Genomic DNA, 22,366 nt, shown 5'->3' with positions numbered 1-22,366 from the left:
TAAGATGAATGTGTCCACAGTTAGGTGTATACCTGTCTTTTAAGAAAAAAGATGTCTGTCAGTTACACTGCTATGACCTCAGGTTCCAGAATATTAAGGGAACATTCTTTCAAGAGATGTTTCACTTTGGACTAATCCTAAGTTTAGAAACCAGCTTATTGCCGAAGGGAAAAAGGATAGCCCAAGTGACAAGAAAACACTTCTCACTATGAATTGGTTTGGAAGTAACTTCTTCAAGTCTCCTGAGGATCTTTCCTTACTCAATATACACTCACCTCTGTTGTCATGTATGTCATCTGAAGATGAACAATATTTTATTTCCAGCTTGAGGTAGGGAATAGGATGAATTTTTCCCCTAGCTTTTGCTCTTTAGTTGGTCTATCAAATCAACCTCTGCTTACAAGGAGCCAGGGAAAAGAAAACTGGGCTTGGGAAGAAAGTGGTTGATATCTTTTCTCCATGTAAACTTGAAAAAGGGCACCTGATTTGTTCCTTCTGGCCTTTCTTGGCTGGTGACAAGAAAAGGGCTGGCTTGGGTGAAATGGTATTTATTTATTCTTAACTTAAAATGTGGAACCCTGACCAAGCAGAACTTTATTTTTAGAGACTGCCAATCATATCTACCCGTTTGAAATAAAAACTCAAGGGTTTTGGCTTCAGCTGAATTGGAAATATTCAAGGAGGCCTAGGTGCAAGGCAAAATGATTTCTCAGTACTTCCAGGTGTGATTACGGAAGAGTGACATGAAACATCAAGGCTGAAGGACCAGGCATGTGGGAGAGGTGGTAGGGCTTGTGCTAGAAGAGGAAGAGGAATTGAGTGAAGTCAAAAAGGGGGAAAAGTATGTATCTCATCTATCAAACTTTAGCAGGAGTTAGCCTTCTACCTCCTGAGTTAAAGCCTCCCTCAGCTTCTGAGGGTTAGGGTCACCAACCGTCTTGGTTTGCCTGGAACTGTACTGGTTTTAGCACTAAAAGTTCCCTATCCTGGGAAAACCCTTGGTCCTGGGCCAACTGGAATGATTGGTTACCCTGACTGAATTTTTTTTTTTTTTTTTTAAGAGATGGGGTCTGAGGCCAGGTGCAGTGGCTCATAACCTGTAATCTTAGCACTTTGGGAGGCCGAGGTGGGCAGATCACCTGAGATCAGGAGTTTGAGACCAGCCTGGCCAACATGGTGAAACCCCGTCTTTACTAAAAATACAAAATTAGCTGGTGTGGTGGTGCATGCCTGTAATCCCAGCTACTAGGGAGGCTGAGGCAGGGGAATCGATTGAACCCCCGAGGTGGAGATTGCCGTGAGCCGAGATTGCACCATGGCACTCCAGCCTGGGCGAAAGAGTGAAACACTGTCTCAGAAAAAGAAAAAAGAGATGGATCTTGCTCGTGGGTTTAAGCAATCCTCTCACCTCAGTCTCCCTTGTAGCTGGGATTTTAGGTGTGCACCACCATGCCTGGCCATCACTCTGAATCTTAAGGCATTTGGGTAGCACATATGACAACTGAAAACCTGGTCCAGCTTTCCTTTCTCCTTCCTTTGTTTCTGAGAAAAGTATACAGAGTGCCCTAGAGCATACACAAGATCCTGAAGTTAGAATAATAACAGTGGCCATCAACTTCATGCCTACTATGTGTCAGGTACATGATCTTGTCTAATACTCTGGCAACTGAGGAGCTAGGATATTTTAAATCAAATTTTATGGAGGAGGAGACCAGAGCTGAGGGTTGTGACAGTTGTGTTTTCTAAGATCAAACAACTAGAATGTAACTATTTGAACTTTTTTGTGTCTGAAATTAAAATCTTTGCTCTTTCTACTAGATGAAGAACTTGTGAAATTTGATAGGTAAATGAGCATCTTCTCTGGTTTAGCAGAGCTTTGTGGCCAGAAGCTTCATCCACTGTTTGCATACTCATTCCTGTTCTTCATGGTAGCATAAGATTCCCTGAGTATAGAATATAGAAAATCTGTCTAGGAAGCTACAAAAACTACTTGAGTCTGATACCTGTAGCAGCCCCTGAATAATCTTTCAGTTCTTAATGAACTACTGAGTTCCTGGTACATGGAAGATACTCAGTGAAAGGTAGCTATGGTTGTTATTTTAATTACAACACGTGAGCAATCATTTTGAACTGAAATGTCTTAGCCAATGTATGTCAATTCAAACATTTTAATATAAAAAAAACCGAAGACTCGGTATTAAGGAAATAAATAATATATTTATCCTTGAGTTCAAAATTAGACAAACAGCCTAGACAATAAAGCAAGACCCTCATCTCTACAAAACATTAAAAAAATTAGCTGGGGATGGTGGCATGTGCCTGTGGTCCCAGCTAGTTGAGAGGCTGAGGCAGGAAGATCTCTTGAGCCCAGGAGTTCGAGGTTGCAGAGAGCCATAATCATGCCACTGAACTCCAGCCTGGGTGACAGAGCAAGACCCTGTTTCAGAAAGAACACACACACACACACACACACACACACACAAAAGGTAAACACAGAAAAAAAACCATTTTTTTTTTTCCACTAAGGAAAAGCTATCCTCTTAGTTATTTGATTTGGAATGGATAGAACACAGTCTTCCTTGCTATAATAAATGGTGTCACACATATAATACTGAGTTAGAAGCAAAAATTCTATTCTAAGGCTGCAAGCTATAAATGGTTCATTCCTAATCCATGCATTTAGCCCTAAGAAATCCCTCTACTAAAAGATGATTGAAGCTCTTAGCCCAATGATGGAAGCACCAACTTGTGGCCATCACATTGAAAGGTAAATGCCTTTGTGTGGAGGCATGCAGAAAGCTAAATTTTAGGCTACGTTCTGCTTGTATTTCATCAATTCATGCCCAAGACCTGTGGCTTTACTAGAGAATGAAACACAGTAAAGTTCACATAAATTTGTAGCTAGCCTTGAGGAGGACTCAAATATAACAGAAGAGACAAGCGAATCTATTTGGTCCAATTCAACAAATACTTACCATGTACCCATGAGGTTTCGGGTAGTGTGCGGGATACTGGGTATACAGGGAGGAACAGCATATGCCCCCAACCTCAGGGAGCCATATGGAGGGAGAAGAAATAAGACATATAAAAGTAGTTTCTTCAGGGCCAATTCAAATCAGCATAGATGTCTTAGTCTATTTCGGTTGAGGTAGCAAAATACCATAGGCTGTGTGGCTTAAACAAAAGAAATAATTTTCTCACAGTTCTGGAGAATGGAAGTCTGAGATTAGAGTGCCAGCACAACTGAACTCTGGTGAGGACTTTCTTCCTGGTTTGCAGTGTGCTGATGTGGCCTTTCCTCTGTACATGCATGTAAAGAGACAGCAATCTCTCTTAAGGCCACCTTTTTTTTTTTTCTTTTTTTTTTTGAGACCGGGTCTTGCTCTGTTGCTTAGACTGGAATGCAGTGGTGCAATCTCGGCTCATTGCACCCTCTTCCTCTCAGGGTCAAGAAATCCTCCTACCTCAGCCTCCCAAGTAGCTGGGACCACAGGTGCATGCCACCATGCCTGGCTAACTTTTTGTATTTTTAGTAGAGATAGGGTTTCACCATGTTGCTCAGGCTGGTCTCGAGCTCCTGAGCTCAAGCAATCCACCTGCCTTAGCCTCCCAAAGTGCTGGGATTATAGGCGTGAGCCACTGTGCCTGGCCTAAGGCCACCAAACTTACTGAATCAGGATCTCACCCCTACAGCTTCCCTTAACTTTCATTACTTCCTAAGTGCCGTGTTTCCAAATACATTCACACTGGGGGCTAGAACTTCAACATACGTGCATTTTGGGGAATGCAATGCAGTCTGCAGAAATGGGCCCTAACTTACATCATAACAAACATATTAAAATGTACTCATACATTTGTTATATCCACATATATATATTTTTTTCTGTACAATACTTGAAAGAATTTTTATAATTTTGTTTTTGAGATTGTTTGACTATGAATAACTCATTTATTTATGACTAGTTGCTGCTTCTTTGCAACCATTCATATTTGGGAATTTTTGCGAAATGAGAAGTTATAAATTGTTTTCAAAATGTTAAATATTTGTATATTCGAAATTTGGCAATTAATAAAATTGACATAATGCTAGGTTTTTGTGTTTAATTGAGCATTAATTTATTTGCAGTTTTTATATTTTGAAGCTATTTTTTTTTTCCACAGTAGTTTCTTGAAAAGCTCGTCAGACCATGAGAACTGTCTACAATGCCTAATGGATAAAAGGGCTGGGGGTATTTCATAGTTCCACTTCACACTTCCAGACAGGTCACTTCCAACCTAACCTCTCTTCCATGCTCTGGTACATCATTTCCAGGCCTTTGTTAAGTATTGTCTTGATTCTCACTGACATTTAGACTGAATATGTTCCAAACATCCCTACGTCGTATTCTCTTATTCTTTTTTTTTTTTTTTACTTTTGCCATCTCTCTTGCATTGACATCACCACCTAGCTAGTGGGAGACCACTGCAGTCACCATTACTAGTGTCCAAATCTACTGGTATCAGGTTTCAGAATGGCATGAATGCTTAAAAATTACCTGAAAGCCTTGTTTTATATTGATTTCTGTACCTAATTCTTGGAAATCTGTGCAGTTGGTCTGAGGGAAGGCTTGGGAATTTCTTTTTTTTAACAAGCTAATGTGCTGTCATCTTTGGGAAGGTGTGGGCATGATCAGTATTGATGGGATGAAAAAGAGATGTGGATCTTAATAAGATCCACAGTGTAACTTATACTATAATACCATGAAATTCCATTGGCTATATTGCCAGAAATCTGAGGTAATGGGCTCCACAGCTGTTTCCAAGATGCCTCCAGGATGTTGCCTTAAGGGTAGTTAGGAACTGCCCATTCAGTTCAGTTCCTTCTCAGTATCCCTTCAGGAAAGGTTAAAAATCCTTGAGATGCAGCTCACTCAGAGTTACTTTGTCACACATCCCCTGGGCACAGTAAATGATGTCCTTCAATAGACACAATAATCTCATGAGGTAGTTTTTTCATCAGAATCAATGGAAAGCAGAGAGGTAAAGTTGCTTAACCAAGGTCAAGCCTCCAGGAATGCTGGGATTTGAACTGAGGCCTCGATTCCACATTTGTGAATTTAACTATTTGAAACACTGAGGAAGTAGACTGGACATTGAGCTTGAATTCTGCTTTGGCCTCCAGGCCATGTGTCCCAGGTGCTGAACTTTGGTGACTATTACTGCAACAACTGTTTTTTTTTTTTTTGAGACGGAGTCTTGCTCTGTCGCCCAGGCTGGGGTGCAGTGGCGCGATCTCAGCTCACTGCAACCTCCGCTTCCTGGGTTCACGAAATTCTCCTGCCTCAGCCTCCTGAGTAGCTGGGATTTCAAGTGCACACCACCATGCCCGGCTAATTTTTGTATTTTTAGTAGAGATGGGGTTTCACCATGTTGGCCAGGTGGTCTTGAACTTCTGACCTTGTGATCCGCCCGCCTCTGGCTACCAAAGTGCTGGAATTACAGGCATAAGCCATCGCACCCTACTGCAACAACTGTTATAGGAAGAAATGCTGCTATCTCTTATTTTGTCTCAACTATGAGGCAGTCTCTTTCTTTAATTCTTCTTAGCACATCAGAAATCAGGTGCAAACTCTTAATGAGGTTTGCCGAAAGAGAAGCACAAAGCAGAATAATTACCACACTGCACAGGCTCAGACATTCTAGGGCCCTTCTACCCCACTCTTTACCCACCCCTTCTATGAGGCCAGGTGCAATTTACCCTTCACTATGGAAATCACTCCAGACATGCCCTTGGTTGAAGTTCAGGCAAAACTGATTTTCAGCCCCAGAAAGAGAAGTTTTTCCTTACCTCACTTTTGAAGCCCAGCCACCAGGTTTTCATTTTCTAATTCAGAATGATTGACAATAGGAATATTCATTCCTTTCTGGGAAAATCAACCCAAAGTATACTTTGTGGTACCACTAGGTCAATCATACAGTAATTTGTTATCAAGACATATTCTGAAGTCTGGGTTATTCACTTAAATGATACCCATGTCAACTTCAACAGCCTAGTCCAGGTTTCAGTCTGCCCATTCAGTTCAGTTCCTTCTCAGTATCCCTTCAGGAAAGGTTAAAAATCCTTGAGATGCAGCTCACTCAGAGTTACTTTGTCACACATCCCCTGGGCACAGTAAATGAATCAGATGTCCTTCAATAGACACAATAATCTCATGAGGTAGTTTTTTCATCAGAATCAATGGAAAGCAGAGAGGTAAAGTTGCTTAACCAAGGTCAAGCCTCCAGGAATGCTGGGATTTGAACTGAGGCCTCGATTCCACATTTGTGAATTTAACTATTTGAAACACTGAGGAAGTAGACTGGACATTGAGCTTGAATTCTGCTTTGGCCTCCAGGCCATGTGTCCCAGGTGCTGAACTTTGGTGACTATTACTGCAACAACTGTTTTTTTTTTTTTTGAGACGGAGTCTTGCTCTGTCGCCCAGGCTGGGGTGCAGTGGCGCGATCTCAGCTCACTGCAACCTCCGCTTCCTGGGTTCACGAAATTCTCCTGCCTCAGCCTCCTGAGTAGCTGGGATTTCAAGTGCACACCACCATGCCCGGCTAATTTTTGTATTTTTAGTAGAGATGGGGTTTCACCATGTTGGCCAGGTGGTCTTGAACTTCTGACCTTGTGATCCGCCCGCCTCTGGCTACCAAAGTGCTGGAATTACAGGCATAAGCCATCGCACCCTACTGCAACAACTGTTATAGGAAGAAATGCTGCTATCTCTTATTTTGTCTCAACTATGAGGCAGTCTCTTTCTTTAATTCTTCTTAGCACATCAGAAATCAGGTGCAAACTCTTAATGAGGTTTGCCGAAAGAGAAGCACAAAGCAGAATAATTACCACACTGCACAGGCTCAGACATTCTAGGGCCCTTCTACCCCACTCTTTACCCACCCCTTCTATGAGGCCAGGTGCAATTTACCCTTCACTATGGAAATCACTCCAGACATGCCCTTGGTTGAAGTTCAGGCAAAACTGATTTTCAGCCCCAGAAAGAGAAGTTTTTCCTTACCTCACTTTTGAAGCCCAGCCACCAGGTTTTCATTTTCTAATTCAGAATGATTGACAATAGGAATATTCATTCCTTTCTGGGAAAATCAACCCAAAGTATACTTTGTGGTACCACTAGGTCAATCATACAGTAATTTGTTATCAAGACATATTCTGAAGTCTGGGTTATTCACTTAAATGATACCCATGTCAACTTCAACAGCCTAGTCCAGGTTTCAGTCTGCCCATTCAGTTCAGTTCCTTCTCAGTATCCCTTCAGGAAAGGTTAAAAATCCTTGAGATGCAGCTCACTCAGAGTTACTTTGTCACACATCCCCTGGGCACAGTAAATGAATCAGATGTCCTTCAATAGACACAATAATCTCATGAGGTGGTTTTTTCATCAGAATCAATGGAAAGCAGAGAGGTAAAGTTGCTTAACCAAGGTCAAGCCTCCAGGAATGCTGGGATTTGAACTGAGGCCTCGATTCCACATTTGTGAATTTAACTATTTGAAACACTGAGGAAGTAGACTGGACATTGAGCTTGAATTTGCATGTCAGGATTTAGAACAATAATTCTATTAATAGAGATGAGGCAAAAAGCCAGAAGAGAAGGTGTGATGGAGGAGGAGAAGGGAGGGAGATGGCAGGGTCTATCTGGGCTATGAATTATGAGCCTCTTGGCATCATTGGGTCCCTATCTCTTCTTTATGGTTCTGACTTGGCTTAATGGTTATTGTTCTGAAACACCTTTGTTTCCAAGTTAATCATCATCCTTGACTCTCCAGGGCCCATGTACCAGCCAGTGCTGTGGTGAAGCAGCCTGTTCGGGGAGCCAGTGGCAGGACGACAATCACAGCAATTGTCCAGACTGGCGGGGGCTGGAGCACCGGTCTCTTCAGTGTCTGCAGAGATAGGAGAATTTGTACGTTTTTCCTCCTCATTTAAGTTCCTCCTTACTATTTTCTTTTCCAAGACATCAGTGAGTGGAAAAGCTACAGCAGGCACAAGGAAAGAAATTAAATGGTTTCAGAATAACTGGACTAATCGTTCAGTGACTCAAATGTACTCCTTGTCTGGAAAAATCTTGCTTTTCAGAGATATGGATGCTTTTATAGAATAAGTGGTGCCTTCAAAGATTTCTAAATGACAGACTCCACTGTTGGCAAAGTGCATAAAATGAGCTTTCTTATCCAGTGCTGGTGGGAGTGTAAATTGCTACAACTCTTCTGGGGGATGGTTTAGCAATCCATATAGAAAGAACTTCAGCTGTTGCACAGCTTTTGACCCAGTAATTACATTTTTAGGAGTCTAAGGAAATAAATCATGTGCAAAGATTTAGCAGGAACATTAAATTTTGCAGCATTAGTTATTACAGCAGAAACCTGGAACAACTTAAATGTCCGACAAGAGGAATCCACACAATGAATTATTATACAGCCACGAAAAGTCATATTGTAGAATAATATTTAATGAGATGAAAAGATGATTTGGATACATTTTTAAGTTAAAGAAACACATTGCAAACCTGTGCACAGTAGATGCCATTTTTTTTGGAGAGAGGAAAACATTTTTTAAATGTCTGGAAGAATACAAATACAAATATTTATAGCAGATGTCTCCAGATGGTAGGTTAATGGATAATGTTTATTTCCTTTTTGCTTTTCTTTTTTCAGTTGTCTTGGAAGAATACGTAGTACTCATATCAACAAGAACAATCACAAAAAGAAACTCCCTTCCTTGACTGAAATCCTTTCAGACACTGGTTAGACACTTTTCAGCTCTAAAGAGGGGCAAATAACACTGTCTTTTGGCTACATGAGTCCCCCCTGGGCTTAGAGTTCAAAGCTCATCAATTCTATTTTTACCTTAGGACATTCTGACCCATCTTTGGTACCACATGTCAGGATCCCCTTCCAGGACCTGATGGTCTTGCCCTAGGGAGCAATTGGATCACAGCTTCTCTCTGGGAGGAGGGAGGGTGTGTGTGATGGCTGAGGGTCAGTCTCTTAAGTTCAAAATCCAACAGACCCTGGGTAAAATATTTTTGAAGGATATAGCAGCCTTCTGGGAAGATCTGAATTTGTACTAAAGCCTCACAGGACATACCAACCAGAGAACTCTGAGTAAGTACTCATTCAGCTGAATCTTCCCTGTGACCCACAGCTTGGCAAGTCTCTTCCTGTCACTGCTACCCATAGGATTTCTGACCAGACAATTATGGAAGCTGTTCTCTGGTTCTCTCAGAATTCTTCCTGATTCTCTGCTCTTTTCATGACTTTGGTAGTCACCCAGTACTAAGGTACAGAGAGCATAGAGTAGCCATGCACAAATGTGCAGATCTGGTCCCAGAGTAATAAGTGGACCATTTTCTTTCATAGATTATGGTTGGCGGTTGGGGGAACTTCAGTGCACTTGTAACTAGGGCAAAGCCTGGACTGTGGTGTAGTGGTTAGGAGAACAGCTTCGTATCATATATACACCTTGAATCCTAACTCTGGCTCTTACTGGCCATGTAACTTTGAACAAGTCCTTTGGGTCTTCATTTTTCCACCTCTAAAATGAAGATAATAAAGGTGCCTACCTCAAGGGTTACTGTAAAGATGAAAACAGATCATGTATAGAACCCACTCTTAACACTGGTTTGAGGCGTAACTGGATCAGTTAGGGATTTAGGGTTGCAAGCTGTACTAGGTTGAGTAGTGTCACCTTGAAATCCATGTTCACTTGGAACCTCTGAATGTGACTTTATTTGGAAATAGAGTGTTTACAATGTAGTTGAATTAAAGTCAATCCTTATTTATAAGAAGAGAGAGATTTGGACACAGACACACAAAGGAGAAGGCCATGTGAAGACAGAGGCAGAGACTGGAGTGACACATCTGCAAGCCAAAGAGCTCCAGCAATTGCCAGCAACCCCCAGAAGCCAGGAAAGAGACAGGGAACAGATTTTCCCTCGGACACCCCAAAAGGAGCGAACTCTGCCAACACTTTGGTTCCACACCTCTAACCTCCAGAATTCTCCCATGAGAGAATAATTCCTGTTGTTTTAAGCCAACCGGTTTGTGGTATTTTGCTACGGCAGCCCTAGGAAACGAACATATAAGCCAACATCGAATTTCATTAGAAGGCCATAGGATAGCTCATAGAATCAATGAGCCAGCTAAAAGCCAAGCCCAGAAAGGGACAAGACGCATTGTTATCAGGTGCTAGCTGACAGTCCGATCAGCTTTAAATGTTTTTATCTTTGTGTCATCCCCATCTGAGAATTGATGTTTCAGTGGAAGCAGCTCAATTTGCTCAGCTTGGATCATGTGCCTACTTCTTGACCAGGCCAGGGTTCTCTGAATGATAGTCCTACCAAATGGTTCACAATAGGGAAGGGATAATTTCCTAAATTTACTATTGGGGTGCAGCTACCAGGAAAATTCAAAAAAATATCATTACAATGCCCTTAGTAAATCTTAGCTATTAATATTACTGTTATTTAAAAAAATTATCCTTCAGCATGTTGAGAGCAAAGAGTGGATGAGTCAGAAGGTTTCTATAAGATGCTGCAGTATGATTTCTACATAATTCTAAGAGCACCTAGAAAAGCTGGTCAAGGAGTTCTCACTTCTCAGCCATACTGTTTGCCTCAAGCATTGCTTCACTGTTCACCTCTGCTCTCAACCCGCATCAACGCTCAGGAACACCAACCACACTTCCTGAGGATTCCCTGGTTGTCCACTTGAGAGCCCATTCTAGTGAGAAGGGGAGAAGAAAGGATATGTGGAGAAATACAATATTCTTTACAATTGGCACGAAGGAAAGGCCATGGATAGGGTTCAAGGTGATTTCCAATGTTGTGTCGTAATTTTTGTTCCCTAGTTGTGCTTCCATGTTGTGACTGCTCGTAGTGTTTTAAAGTTAATTGTCTTAGAAGAAAACCTAAAGGTAATATATTACTGTGTACACTCATTATCTACACTGTAATTCTGAGGATGCTGCTGGAGTGTGAGTGCTACAAGTCTTTGATTTCTTCCCCTCGTTATTCAGAAAGACTTTTAACTGGGGATTGTTTTGTCCACAAAGTTTTATTTCGAGTAAATCACTGTGTACATCGTTTTGACAGACTTGGGAACAAAGGGAGATCTTCTCATGACTGTTCCATGCCAGATTCCCATCCTGGGACATTTTTCCTTCAATTGCTGAGAATTATTGCTACAATTTGTCATCCATTAAGCAAAGGGTACATTATGAACAGCAGTGATTTCCATTTCTTTTTGACATTTTGCTTCTTCATTTTATTGTAATTACGTATTTTAAGTGCCTCCTTCTTCCCACCTCTGTGTTTTCATCTGAATTCACACTGCACTGGGATTAGCAAATGGGTGTCTCTGTGTCCTTTGAAGATAGGGTAGCTGAGAGCTCAGATGTGAAGATTAAACTGAAGTGAAATAAGTGGCTGCTAAGTGGCATTGTGAGTAAAAGACTGGGCAGTCCAGCTTTGGGAATGTTTGTGATGTGGCCTCAGAGAAGGTTTATGCGGAAGGTGTAATCAACTCCTAATTCAGCTCATGTTTCAACCATGTTTCCTGAGTTTCTTCCCATGTATAGGCACAAGGTGGGTGATACAGACATATTAGTGAATAGGTCAGAGACAGTGTCTTAGAGGAGATGGATAATAAACAAATCTATAGGCCGGGCATGGTGGCTTCCCACCTATAATCCCAGCACTTTGGGAGGCCAACGCGGGCAGATTACCTGAGGTCAGGAGTTCGAAACCAACCATAGCCAACATGGTGAAACCCCATCTCTACTAAAAATACAAAATTAGCTGGGCGTGGTGGTACATGCCTGTAATCCTAGCTACATGGGAGGCTGAGGCAGGAGAATCTCTTGAACCCGGGAGGCAGAGGTTGCAGTGAGCTAAGATTGTGTGACTGCACTCCAGCCTGGGCGACAGAGCGAAACTGTCTCAAAACAAAACAAACAAAACAACAACAGCAAAAATCTGTAAACAAAACAATTGCAGTTGTGAGAAATGCCATGAAGAAATTTAACAGAGTGTTATGAAAGGCAATGACAGGAGAATGGGGTAAAGGACAGCCTCTCTGAGGAGCTGACTTAAGCTGTTACCTGAAAGATAGGAAAGAATCAGCCACTCAAACAGCTTCCCTGTAGCGAGCATTGTAAGCACCAGGCAGTAAAGAGACTGATGTGTAGTAGGAATTATCAGATACCCAAGGTGGGAAGAAGAAAGCAAACCAGAATTTTCCCTGGTTTTCTGGAAAAGGAAGGAGTCATGAGAAGACGTTGGACTGGGATTTGTGTCCTCACACTGCATCTCACGTAACCTGTAGACTCCCTGAAAGCAGGGACCACAGTTTTCTTGTTCAATGCTCTGACGCCCAGCAGAGCACTTAGACCACAGGAGACACGTAAACATATTTGCTGAGTAACACGTAAATGAATTTTAACTTGTATTCTCACTTGCTTCTTTGTCGTATTTAATTGAAAAACTCATAGAGCCTCAGAGTTAGAAGGGATCTTGTGAGTCAGCTTGTCTGGTCCCCCATCTGTTTGCCTAAATCCCCTCTGCAACATGCCAAGACCTGACAGCCTTGACTTTCTGAGCACTTCCAGGCAGGAGGGCTCATTTTCTTTGGACCCAGTTCACCACTTTAAAAAATTATTTTGAATAGACTGCCATGCACATAATGCAGAATTCAAAAGTACCTACCTTTTTTGTATATGAAAAGCAAGTAGTACTCCATCCTTGCGCTCTATCCACCTGGTTTTTCTCTCCAGAGTCAAATACCTTTACTTGAGTCCAGATATAGTCTATATACTTATACAGATATAAAAATCTAAAAAGTTAAAATAGATGTTTAATTATAAAAGTATTATATAATCATTATAAAAAAGAAAAATGCAAAAAACTATAAAGGAAATAAACAGCATCCTGTAATCCCAGCTCTTGGAGATAAATATTGTTAATATTTTGGTATCTGTCCTTCTAGATGTTTTGCTTGTGTGTGTGTGTGTATAATTTATACAAGTGGTAGCACTGTAAACACATACTGTCTAGCACCTTTGGCTTATTTTAATTTAATAATATATCTCACATCACATTCTTCTGAAAGAAGTATAAAAGAAAAAAAACATATCTAGGTGATCAGACCATATCAACATATCCGGAGCTAATTTCTTAAAATTCAGCAAAGATTCGGCTAGGCGCTGTGACTCGGCCAAGTGCTGTAATCCCAGCACTTTGGGAGGCCGAGGCAGGCAGATCACAAGGTCAGGAGTTTGAGACCAACCTGGCCAATATGGTGAAACCCTGTCTCTACTAAAAATACAAAAATTAGCCAGGATTTGTGGCGGGCTTCTGTAATCCCAGCTACCTGGGAGGCTGAGGCAGGAGAATTGCTTGAACCCAGGAGGCGGAGGTTGCAGTGAGCTGAGATTGTGCCACTGCACTCCAGCCTGGGTGACAGAGCGAGATTCTGTCTGGAAAAAAAAAAAAAACCTGCAGAGATTCCATTGTATGAATGTACCATAGCTTATTTATCTGAAAATCTCCATTGATGGACCTTTATGTGGTTTCCAGACTTTGCCATTCAAACCAATGCTATATGACTATCACTGCACGGATGTCATTTTGCATGTGTGTGAGTATGTCTGTTGGATAACCACTAAAGAGTAAACCTGCTGGTCAAATAGTATGTGCTTTTTTTTTTTTTTTTTTTTTTTGAGATGGAGTCTCGCTCTGTCGCCCAGGCTGGAGTGCAGTGGCCGGATCTCAGCTCACTGCAAGCTCCGCCTCCCGGGTTTACGCCATTCTCCTGCCTCAGCCTCCCGAGTAGCTGGGACTATAGGCGCCCGCCACCACGCCCGGCTAGTTTTTTGTATTTTTTAGTAGAGACGGGGTTTCACCGTGTTAGCCAGGATGGTCTCGATCTCCTGACCTCGTGATCCGCCCGTCTCGGCCTCCCAAAGTGCTGGTATTACAGGCTTGAGCCACCGCGCCTGGCCTAGTATGTGCTATTTTAAATGTTGATAGATGTTGCCAAATGACTTTCCATTTGGAAGTTGTACTAATTTACACTCCCACCAGCAATGTATGAATATGACCCATTTCTTTTCTGAGCATCTCATTGTTAGAAAGTTCTGCCTCTTTTGCAATAATTGATCTGAAATGTGCCTCGCTGAAATTTCCACCCACCTTTCCCACTTCTACTCTCTGGGGCTCCACACTCTGGTTTTGTGTAGGTTTCTTTTCTTTCTCTTCACTTTCCTATGAGTTAGAAGGATGAATAATGAGCAATATTCCACACATGTGGGTGGAGCCCATCTCAGAGAACAGGCCTGGATCATTTATAGTGCGGGTGCTTACATAACCACCAGGCCTTTAGGTGTAAGAGGAAGAAGCTAAATTTACCCCTTTTGAACCTGAGCTCCTTAAAAAAAAAAGACAAAAACAATTTTTTTCTTTTTTACTAGTAACAAATGAATACATTTACCTTGCAAAAAACGAAACATTACAGAAAAGGGAAGCATGTCCCTTCTTTTAATTTTATTTATTTATTTATAGAGGTAGGGTGTTGCTTGTTGCCCAGGCTGGAGTACAGTGGCATAATTACAGCTCATTATAACCTCGGACTCCTAGGTTCAAGTGATCCTCTTGCCTCAACCTCTAGAGTGACTAGGACTACAGGTGTGTGCCACTATGCCTGGCTAATTTTTAATTTTTAATTTTTTTTTTTTTTTGTAGAGATGGAGTCTTGTTATGTTTCCCAGGCTGGTCTCAAACTGCTGGCCTCAAGTGATCCTCCTGCCTTGGCCTCCCAAAGTGTTGAAATCTTAGAGAGTTTCCTTCCTGATCTTTTTCTCTATATTTCTCTATATTTATAATGTAAATGGTATTATGTATTCTGCTGTGCATATCATTATGCAGTTTGATTTTTTTTTTTTTTTTTTTTTTTTTTTTGAGACGGAGTCTCGCTCTGTCGCCCAAGCTGGAGTGCAGTGGCCGGATCTCAGCTCACTGCAAGCTCCGCCGCCCGAGTTTACACCATTCTCCTGCCTCAGCCTCCCGAGTAGCTGGGACTACAGGCGCCTGCCACCTCGCCCGGCTAGTTTTTTTGTATTTTTTAGTAGAGACGGGGTTTCACCGTGTTAGCCAGGATGGTCTTGGTCTCCTGACCTCGTGATCCGCCCGTCTCGGCCTCCCAAAGTGCTGGGATTACAGGCTTGAGCCACCGCGCCCGGCCGCAGTTTGATTTTTTTAAACTCAAAATTTGTCTTAGAGATTTAACTCTGTTGGTTCTTTTTTTTTTTTTTCCAGTTGCCCAGGCTGGAGTGCAGTGGCACAATCCCGGCTCACTGCAAACGCTGCCTCCCGGGTTCACGCCATTCTCCTGCCTCAGCCTCCCAAGTAGCTGGGACTACAGGCGCCCACCACCACGCCCGGCTATTTTTTTGCATTTTCAGTAGAGATGGGGTTTCACCGTGTTAGCCAGGATGGTCTCAATCTCCTGACCTCGTGATCCGCCCACCTTGGCCTCCCAAAGTGCTGGGATTACAGGCGTGAGCCACCGTGCCCGGCACTCTGTTGGTTCTTAATTGATCTTTTGTATTCCACAGTATGTATTGTTGTACCGTTATAGTTTATTTGTACTTCAGTCTATTAATATACATTCATGTTGTTTTAAATTTAAAGTTACAAGTAATGCTGCAGTGACTTTTCTTGTACCTGTTGTACCTGCCTCTTTGTGAGCATGTATAAGCATTGGTCCAGGGTGGACACTGATAAGTGGAATCACTGGGTCCTAGAGGATGTAACATTTTCATAGATTCAGCAAAAATGCCTTCCAAAGTGACTGTGCTAATTTCTACTTCCATCTGTGTGTGGAGTACCTATTTCTTCATGACTCCCCACAATATATCATATTAACAATTTTTTTCTTTTTTGAGACAGAGTTTCGTTCTTGTCGCTCAGGCTGGAGTGCAGTGGTGCGATCTCGGCTCACTGTAACCTCCGCCCCTGGGTTCAAGCAATTCTCCTGCATCAGCCTCCTGAGTAGCTGGGATTACAGGCACCTGCCACCACGCCCGGCTAATTTTTTGTATTTTTAGTAGAGACAGGGTTTTGCCATGTTGGGCAGGCTGGTCTTGAACTCCTGACCTCAGGTGATCTGCCCTCCTTGGCTACCCAAAGTGCTGGGATTACAGGCGTGAGTTACTGCCCCTGGCCTGACAAATTTTTTAAAATTGGCATTATCATGGATAATAAGTGGTTTCTGGATGTCTTAGTATTCATTTTCAATGACATTGAGCAACCTTTTGCCTTCATTATTGGCCATTTGTATTTGCTTTTCAGTGAGTTACCTGCCCATGTCCTATGCCCATTTTCTTCTTTTGTTTAATCTTCTATATGGTGATGTGCAGAAGTAGGTTTTTTTTTTTTTTCTTTTTTGAGACAGGGTCTCATTCTCTTGCCCAGACTGGAGTGCAGTGGCCCGATCTCGGCTCATGGCAACCTCCACCTCTCAAGCTCAAGGGAGTCTTCTGCCTCAGCCTCCCGAGTAGCTGGGATTACAGGCGCATGCCACTACTGCCTGGCTAATTTTTGTATTTTTCGTAGGGATGGGGTTTCACCATGTTGGCCAGGCTGGTCTCGAACTCCTGACCTCAAATGATCCACCCACCTCGGCCTCTCAAAGTGTTAGAATTACAGGCATGAACCACTGCGTCTGGCCAAGAGTTCTTTATATATTCTAGATACTTATCCTTGGCCTGTGATATGTGTTGCAAAGTCTTTTCCTAGAGAGTCTTTAGAACAAAGGATCCCGTCATCCTGATTTTGTGCATCCCTTCTTGGGGTGTGACCTGACAGTGTGTCCATATCCCACTGCATTCCTCACAGTACAGAGTAGCAACACTTGATGAAAGGATCTTTCTTAAAGAAGTTGAGGCCAGGCGCTGTGGCTCAGCCTGTAATCCCGGCACTTCAGGAGGCTGAAGTGGGCGGATCACCTGAGGTCGGGAGTTTGAGACCAGCCTGGCCAACGTGGCGAAACCCTGTCTCTACTAAACATAAAAAATTAGCCGGGCATGGTGGCGGGCACCTGTATTCCCAGCTACTTGGGAGACTGTGGCAGGAGAATTGCTTGAACCCAGGAGGTAGAAGTTGCAGTGAGCCGAGATTGTGCCATTGAACTCCAGCCTGGACGACAGAGGAAGACTTCATCTCAAAAAAAAAGAAGTTGCCTGACTTAAGACTACCCTACAGGAATAAATGTAAAGTAGTGATAGGATACTGTCTAGCACACCAATCCACAACCACTGTGGCATAATAGATACATACATAAAACATGAGAACATAGGGCAATATGTATAGTAGTTCAGACTTTGGAACCAGACTACCTGAGTTAAATCTCACCTCTGCCTTTCAAATTGTGTGAATTTGGACAAATTACTTAAATCTTCTGGGCCTCAGTATCCTCATCTGTAAAATGGGGATAAGAAGAGTACCTGTAGGATTGTTGCAAAGATTAAATGAGTTAATATGTGCAGAGTGATTTTAACAGGGCTTGGTACATAGTGAACTCTGTATAAATATTAGCTATTATATAATAAAAATTTGTCCTTCATAGTGTTTTTTTAAAATCACATCTGATTTCTGCTTCAAAGTACAGTAATTGAATTTGAGGTATGTTTCTTTCAGCATCTAGTACTATCCCCTAATGAACACTTAGATAACATGATTATATGACAAAAAAGATTAAAACTAAAAACAAAAGCATGTTTTTTTAAAAAAAGCATATGAGTCATAAAAATATGGTGCAAGAGTTCAAATGCACTTAAACAATTTCTGTACAAAATAGTTACTGAGAATGGTGGGCACTTCTCTTTGCCAGTTAAAGTGGTGCAGCTGAGGCAATCGTGTAAACACTATTTATTAGTCACTTAGTTTGCCAGCTTTACAATTAAGCATGTTTTGATTAATTTTTTTTATTTACAGGGATTTACACTATTTTGTAATCCACACATAAAGTGAGAGTCAATTGATTTTTATGTGCCATTGATTTCAAAATCCCCTAATTCAAGGTTGCATACAGTGTGAGTACTCTGTACTCTCAGTAAATTTACTGGACCATTTGCTGTCCTCTAAGCTGTTCATACAAGTATCCAGGCTGGGTGGGACCTGCTGATCTACCTGAGATTACTTTTTAAATGTAGGGTGAAGTATCCCAGTCTTATTTGAGACAGAATTCAGAGTTTGCTTTCGGCCAAGAGATGTCTACAGTGGATGATTTAGTGACTCTCTTGAGACGCCCAAATAGATGAAATAGACGTTCTGATCTTTAAAGGCAGGCTGCTTTCTTCCCTGCCCCCATCCCTCATGCCCTTTGTATGCTTGTGCTACTTCATCCACTATTCGAAGTTGAAGTTCAGAGTCCTGGAGGCTTGGAGAGTCTACGATACAGAATTCCTAGCTTTTTGCCTCTTTGTCACTGAATTTGGGAGTGGGACTTTGAAGTGCTCACTGTGGGAGAACAAGGGGTAGCCAGAGGCAGGCCATTGTCAGGAAGCTCTTCAGTGTGCTGGTGTCATGGTATGTGAGCCTTTGCGTCTGGTGCACTAAAAGACAATGGTGACTACTTCACACTCACTAGAGTAGCTAAAATAAAAATGACTGACAATAGCAAATGTTGGTGAGGATGTGGAGCAATTAGAACTCTTGGCCAGGAGTGGTGGTTCATGCTTGTAATCCCAGTACTTTGGGAAGCCAAAATGGGAGGATTGCTTGAGCCCAGGAGTTCAGGCAACATACGGAGCCACCATCTCTACAAAAAATAAGAAAAAAGGTTAGCCAGGTGATATGGTTTGGATCTGTGTCCCCACCAAATCTCATAGGATTGTCATCCCCCATGTTGGAGATGGGGCCTGAGATTACTACATGGTACCAAGGGGGGATGGTGCCAAACCTTAGAAGCTGCCCCTGTGATCCAATCACAGTTGGATCCGTCCCCCATTGGTACCGTATAGTGAGTATGTTCTTATGAGATCTGGTTGTTTAAAAGTGTGTAGCACCTCTGCCTTTGCTCTCTTCCTCTTTCCCTGGCCACGTAAGACATGCCTGCTTCTCCTTAGCCTTCTGCCATGTTTGTAAGTTTCCTGAGGCCTCCCCAGAAGCAGAAGCTGCTATACTTCCTGTACAGCTTGAGAAACCGTAAGGCAATGAAACCTCCTTTCTTTGTAAAGTACCCATTCTCAGGTATTTCTTTATAGCAATGCGAGAACAGACTAATACACTGGATGTGGTGGTGCATGCCTGTAGTCCCAATTACTCAGGAGGCTGGGATGAGACGATGAGAGGATCGCTTGAGCCTGGGAGGCTGAGGCTGCAGTGAGCCATGATCGTGCCACCGCACCCCAGCCTGGGTGACAGAGTGACACCCTGCCTCAAAATAAATAAATAAATAAATAAATAAATAAATAAAATAGAACTCTCATGCATTGCTGATGGGAGTCTAAAATGGTGCAAATATTTTGGAGAACTGTCTGTCATTTCTTGTAAAGTTAAACATATATCTACCCCATAACCTAGCAATTTCCCTTCCAGGAATCCACCCAAATGAAATAAAAACATACGCCTGTGTAAACACTTACAGATGAGTCTTCATAGCAGTCTTATTAATAATAGCAAAAAATGAAATAATCAAATGTTTATCAATGGGAGAATGGAGAAACAATTTGTGGAATATTGATACAATGGAATATGACTCAACTCTAAAAAAAGAGACATTCACACAACAGCATAGATGCATCAAAAACATGATGTTGAACGAAAGAAGTCAGATACAAAAGCAAACATGATTTCATTTATGTGAAGTCCAAGAAGAGGCAAAACTCATCCATAAGAATAGATATTGGAACAATGGTTGCTTCTAGTGGGCAACGGGAGGGTTGGGATTGATTGGAAAGGGACACAGGAGCTCTGGGGTGAGAGCAATGTTCCACACGTTTGGTTACTTGGGTATATGTGATTGTTGACGCTCATCCAACTGAACACGTATGGCCTGTGCATTTTCTTTTATAAAAATTACGCCTCCATAAAATGTTTATTTAAAAAATTTTTAGAGATTATGGTTAGCTTGGAATTTTTGAGGTTTCACAGTCCTAATTATTTGCATTCATCAGAGTTGTCATCTTTTACAATGCTAGATGACATAACATCTTAACTGTATATCAGGGGTTTTTAACCTGTGGTCTGTTAATAATTTTCAATGAATCCATGAACTCCGTGAAATTGAATGCACAATTTTGCATGTCTATGTGCGTGTAGTTTTCTTTTCCCTTGTGGACTGAGTTTATAGCTATCATTGTACTCTCAAAATGGTCTGTGACCCAAAACATATTTAGAATAGAACCCCTGCGTTGGAAGGTTCATGCAGAATGTGTAGAAAACAATATCAGTAAAGATGAGTGAACTAATAAATGACACATTGTTTCCGGTCGATGTTCAAGGAAACAAGCCCCTAATAGTTTGCAGATTGAAACTGGCAGATGTCAGTGACTCCAAGACACTAACATAAATTTGAATAACTTGGTCTGAGAAATAGAATAAAGCCCTGATAAGAATAGGAGGCAGAGTCAGTGTACTATAAAAGACCTTTCAATTACACTTATAGAAATAGATGTCTGTTATTCAAGAGTATACCATGTTTATTTTAAATATTGAAATTAGGTAGATGAACATAATGGAAGCAATAGTTATGATTCAACTGTAAAAAAATTATTTGATGCTTTTTCTCTTAACAGGAACAAAACAATTACCATAGTCAATGCTAACAGAATTGTATCAGGTTTAACAAAAGAAGGCAATTTTGATGTGGCTCAGTTATGGCAGTTTTCATACAATGAGTTTTGGGAATTGGTTATTTATTCTCAGTGTCTGATAGTAGGGAGACAGTGCAGCATTAAACTGGTGGCATAAAGTTTTAAATATTCTTTGAGATGTGAAGTTGCTCCAAGAAACCTGAGAACCTTGGCTTTTTTGGATGTGGTTATTGACAGGTTTCTGTGGTCTATTCTGTCCTATGTGTCTTGAGTGTGACATCGCCAGGCATTATGGAGAGTGTCTTTGTTGGCCGTTGTTACCTGGGTCCACCTTTGCACTGAGAATTGGCACCAGAGAGAGACATAAAATACAGGTAAGTGTGTCTGAAGGTATAAGTGAACCTGAATCTGTATGAAAACCTAGATGCCTTCCAAACCTGTGATTGTTCAAATAAAAAAAAGGGTGGGTGAGGATGTCGAAACATACCATGCCTTAGTGGGAAACTTTGAGAAAGGAAATACATTTAAAAATTTTATTCTTTACCAGGAAGTATAAGTTAATTAAAATACCATATTATTTTAGTAGAGATGGGGTTTTGCCACGTTGGCCATGCTGTTCTCAAAGTCTCAAGTGATCCGCCCCCTTTGGCCTCCCAAAGTGCTGGGATTACAGGTGTGAACCACCATGCCTGGCCCAGACTGATACATTTTTAAGTGGAAAAAAAAAAGTAAAGCACAGAAGTATGGAACTATTTAAAAAGACTTTATATGTGTATGTTTCTGTAGACATAGAATTTATCTGGAAGTGGTTACAAGACACTGGTAACAACGATTACTTCCAGGCAGGCAACTGGATGGCTGGGGACAGCTGGAGAGAGGGACTTATTTTTTACTTCCTGTCCCTTCTTACACTGAAATTTTAGGCCAGTGCACTTATTACCTCCTCCAAAGAAAGAAATAATTATACATATTAGGTCCTAAGAGAAAGAACCAAGAAGTTGATAGAGAAATCAGTGGTTTCAATTATAAAGGCCCATATCAGAGGTCCTAAGGGCAGGGCTCTGAATCGCAGGTATTGATTAGCAATTCAGCTGCTTGGCACTTATACAACTTAGTGTCCCTGGGCATTGGCTTAAGGATGTTGGTGAACCTTTGAAGTCGTGGTTGAAGGGCCAGGAGGTAATACTGTACAGGTCCCTGGGGAAGAAAAATGAGCCTGTGTGACTACAACAGAACAGACTCTGGTCTTGCCCTAGGGCACGCTGTGTGAAGACTGGCTGGCGGTGCACTGCTGTTGGCCTTTTTCCATCTGCCAGGTGGCCCGCGAACTCAAGATGAGGACCTCCCAAGTCTATGAAATCTGTGCAGTCCCAATGACTAAGGACACCCTGGTTTGACAGAGCGAGATAACTCTTCTTCCTTACTCCCCAACACCCTCCTTTCAAACCTCTGAGTAGAACAACTGCTTTTTCCTAAGCTTTTACTGAAATGGTATAAAAATTAATGATTTTCC

General features: G+C 41.8%; 1 protein-coding gene across 1 annotated transcript; it reads left to right on the top strand.

Annotated features, from left to right (window-relative positions):
* Positions 1–68: 68 nt before the first annotated feature.
* On the top strand, positions 69–22,366 carry PLAC8L1 (PLAC8 like 1). Its single transcript, XM_015452081.4, has 4 exons — positions 69–330; positions 7,809–7,945; positions 21,091–21,227; positions 22,110–22,366. The coding sequence occupies exons 1-4, from the start codon at positions 209–211 to the stop codon at positions 22,248–22,250; spliced, it is 537 nt and encodes a 178-aa protein (XP_015307567.1). The 5' UTR covers positions 69–208; the 3' UTR covers positions 22,251–22,366.

Source organism: Macaca fascicularis, chromosome 6 (genome assembly GCF_037993035.2).
Source record: "Macaca fascicularis isolate 582-1 chromosome 6, T2T-MFA8v1.1".
Taxonomy (NCBI): Eukaryota; Metazoa; Chordata; class Mammalia; order Primates; family Cercopithecidae; genus Macaca; species Macaca fascicularis.
The sequence above is the reverse complement of the archived record's forward strand: the minus strand, read 5'-3'. Positions and strand labels throughout refer to the sequence as shown.

What these genes read in the sequence shown, in the direction of transcription:
- PLAC8L1 (XM_015452081.4), top strand. Translation starts at nt 209, where the DNA reads ATGAATTGGTTTGGAAGTAACTTCTTCAAGTCTCCTGAGGATCTTTCC. An exon ending in TATTTTATTTCCAGCTTGAG is followed by an intron (nt 331 to 7,808) that starts GTAGGGAATAGG and finishes TTGACTCTCCAG; the next exon opens with GGCCCATGTACCAGCCAGTG. An exon ending in GAGAGAGACATAAAATACAG is followed by an intron (nt 21,228 to 22,109) that starts GTAAGTGTGTCT and finishes GTCTTGCCCTAG; the next exon opens with GGCACGCTGTGTGAAGACTG.